The following is a 970-nucleotide window of genomic DNA, read 5'->3' on the forward strand; positions in this document are numbered from 1 at the left end:
CCCCCCGTCCCCCCGCATTCCGCTCACATCAGCGCGTGGCGTGTCACGTCATCACCCAGGCACGCCAGCGCCACCGCCAGCCGCACCAGCGGCTGCTGCAGCGCCGCGCGCCCGGCGCCGCGCGCGGCGGCCAGCAGCGCCGGCAGCAGCGCGCCGCCCTCGGTGGCCGCAAGGATGGCGGGGTGGAACCTGGGGGGGGGGGTAGTGGCGACATGCCATGCGGCAGGCGGAGAGACGGTGGTGCTCAGAGAGTGATTTTTTGCGCCACAACAAGCACGTCCCTGGAACTGAAACAAGCCCTCAATCCGAGGCTAGAGAGCGACAACACCTCCAACCTCAATCCCAGCGTTGCAAAAGGGGCGCACGCGCCCAACAGCATCATCGCCGCCCAAAACAACAGCGCACGCCCCGCCCCACGCGCACCTCTCCTCCCGACCCAGCGCCGCCAGCGCCTCGAGCAGCTGCGCGGCGGCTTCCACCAGCTGCTCGGCGGCTTCCTGCCCCGGCGCCTCGCCCCCCGCAGCCGCAGTCGCGCCTGGAGACCGCAAGCAACCCCAGTGGCCGGCCTCTGCCGGCGGCAGCGGGGCGGGGCCGAAGACGCCTGCTGACGAGTATATGGGGCTGCCATGTGCGCGGCAGTACCGCCGCCCCGGGCTGAAACTCCGCTCGAGTACAGCCCCGGCGCCGCCCATGCTCGCGCCGCCCCAGGCGCTGCGCGCCGGCCATTCCTGGCTGCACCGCAACAGCCCGGCGTCTGCACATTTGTCCGCCGCTGCTGCCACATTGGGGCTGGCGCAAAGGGAGGAGGTAGGGCCGCCCAGGAGAGGGCTGCACACAAATCGCCTGCCAGGGCTGACGTCGCGGAACGCTGGCAGCTCCAGCGGCGTCGCCCACGGCTCGACCGCCGGCCCCATGCGTTCGCGGCCCGCCGCTTCGGCCGCGGCGGCGGCGGCCACGGCGAGCGGGGCGG

The 970-nt window shown here is 73.1% G+C and overlaps 1 protein-coding gene across 1 annotated transcript in view; it reads right to left on the reverse strand.

Moving 5' to 3' along the window:
• MNEG_15108 (hypothetical protein) overlaps positions 1 to 970 on the reverse strand; it is a gene marked incomplete at both ends in the record, with an annotated part of 4,386 nt that overhangs the window by 2,283 nt on the left and 1,133 nt on the right. The window contains 2 exons of the mRNA XM_014036421.1: positions 28 to 189; positions 424 to 535. Of these exons, the coding sequence (XP_013891875.1) occupies positions 28 to 189; positions 424 to 535 (274 nt within the window). The remainder of the gene's footprint in view (positions 1 to 27; positions 190 to 423; positions 536 to 970) is intronic.

The sequence above is a fragment of the Monoraphidium neglectum genome (genome assembly GCF_000611645.1).
Source record: "Monoraphidium neglectum strain SAG 48.87 unplaced genomic scaffold scaffold05038, whole genome shotgun sequence".
Classification (NCBI taxonomy): domain Eukaryota; kingdom Viridiplantae; phylum Chlorophyta; class Chlorophyceae; order Sphaeropleales; family Selenastraceae; genus Monoraphidium; species Monoraphidium neglectum.